This window comes from Gavialis gangeticus, unplaced genomic scaffold, assembly GCF_001723915.1.
Source record: "Gavialis gangeticus isolate Ggan-Ray unplaced genomic scaffold, GavGan_comp1, whole genome shotgun sequence".
Taxonomy (NCBI): Eukaryota; Metazoa; Chordata; order Crocodylia; family Gavialidae; genus Gavialis; species Gavialis gangeticus.
In genome coordinates this window covers 58,954,224-58,956,110 of record NW_017729033.1, presented here as the reverse complement: position 1 = coordinate 58,956,110, position 1,887 = coordinate 58,954,224, and the positions used below count along the sequence as shown (strand labels likewise).

The window sequence follows — 1,887 nt, the reverse complement described above, 5'->3', positions numbered from 1 at the left end:
CGTCCCCCCCCCCCAGGTAAGTGGCAGTGGCCCCCCCGGGCAAGCCCCCCGGCCCCCCCCCCCCCCGACCCCTCGCCGCGGCTGCAGAGTCAGCCATGGGGCTGTCCTCCGGCTGCGTGCCAGGCTCCCTCTCCCCGTCCCCTGGACAGAAGGCCAGGCAGCATGTGTGTGGCCCGCACATGGTGGGCACCACCACAGTGCGCCCTGCATCGCTTGTCCACAAAGCACCCCCACAGAGGGGCACCCCTGCCCCATTCCCTGGCTCTGCTCCCAGCTGTGGTGTCCTGCCTGGGGCTGGCAGCACCCCCCCACTCCCTCAGCCCCCAACCATCTTCCCCAAGCCCCACTTGCCTCTAGGATCGCTTGCCTGCAAAGTACCTCAGCCTGCATGCAGCCGCCATCACCTCGCACCGCCGTGGAGCCGGTTGCAAGGCATGCCGCTGTATCCAAGCTCCATGTTTCACCCCCCGACTGGGCAGCACATATATGGCCCACACAGTGGTTGCCAACACAATGTCACTGCCGTGCTCTGCACCACTTGCCCACAAAGCCATGTAGGTGACCGTGAGATGGTAGCGCAGGGTGCAGTGGCAGAATTGCAGTGGCACCCTCTGTGTGCGAACCTCCTGTCAGGCCGGCTGGCACATGTGTGGCCCACAGAGTGGCATCCCTGCCCTCACCCCCTGGCCCTGCTCCTGGAAGTGGGCACAGGGGCACACTCTGCCACTTCTTGATCTACCCCCCAGCACCTTCCCTTTCCCCCACCCCACCCCGCCCCTTCCCCCCACACACACTTACCTGCTAGGGTGGGTGTCAGTATCTGTGTCTACATGTCTGTGCCTGTGTGTCTGTTGCGAGGGGCATCAGAAGGGCTGTTGAGACTGGGGGGGGAGTGTGGGGCACCAGGAGCGCTGGGAGGGTGCTGTGGGGGGCCTTTAATTTTTATCACAGCTTTTGGGTTTTTAATTAATCAGAGAATTTGCAATTTTTAATCAGAGAAAACCAGGATCCCTGGTAATCACAAATCAACACATTCAGTTTTTGTTTCTCAGCCTCAAAATAAAGAGAGAACTTCAGCACCACAAGGCATGGCTTTATTTTCATTCAGCATTGTTAAGTGGCTAAGCATGCAGTTAAAATGTTTCATTATAGCTCCAAAGGCACTACCTCAATCCCTAACTAAACTTGCGCTAAAAGCTGTCTCTAATTGTATATGGGTATCTCAGAAGTCAGAACTAGCCAGATATAGCAGCAACAACATCACTCCCTTGCATGTCACTGGCTTAAAAAAAATAAATAAATTGTGTGCTTTTTGAATGCCACCATTCAGGTTTTTTACAGCTTAAAGCATCCAGTTATTTGTTCATTCATTAGATTTTTGTGCTTTTTGAGATCAGTAAAAATCAAGTAAGTAATAGAGAAACAAAATGAACCCAGTACCTGAGTTGTCTGGATAATAGTCAAGTCATTCATTTGAGAAATTCCTGCCCCCATGGCTGCTCTGAGGCCTGCTGTCCCAAACTCCATCCGTGAACCAAAACATGTTTGTAGTTCATCTCCATTTGCTTCATCAAGCATGTGCTTCACTGTTTCAGAGGTTTTGGGATTCTGCAAAAAAAAAAGTCAATATACTGTTGTTCTAGAAAAACCGATTATATTTTTACCCACTTCTAAAACTCTAAAATATTTTAAATCCTCTCATCATTCTAAAAACAGCATAATTATAAAAGATTATTTTCAATTCTATACTATAATCCCCTATACCACCTGACACAGGCTTGCATACCACAGTTTTGGAATGTCAGTCTATTACCCGAACCCAACACTAAAATCTCAGAAGTCTTAGCTAGTTTTTCAAAGCTTGATAGATCAACATTTGAACTTTAG

General features: G+C 50.3%; 1 protein-coding gene across 1 annotated transcript in view; it reads right to left on the bottom strand.

The window, feature by feature from the left end:
* PGM2 (phosphoglucomutase 2) overlaps positions 1-1,633 on the bottom strand; it is a 30,654-nt gene extending 29,021 nt beyond the window's left edge. The window contains exon 1 of the mRNA XM_019526221.1: positions 1,441-1,633. Within this exon, the coding sequence (XP_019381766.1) occupies positions 1,441-1,578 (138 nt within the window). The 5' untranslated portion in view covers positions 1,579-1,633. The remainder of the gene's footprint in view (positions 1-1,440) is intronic.
* Positions 1,634-1,887: the final 254 nt, after the last annotated feature.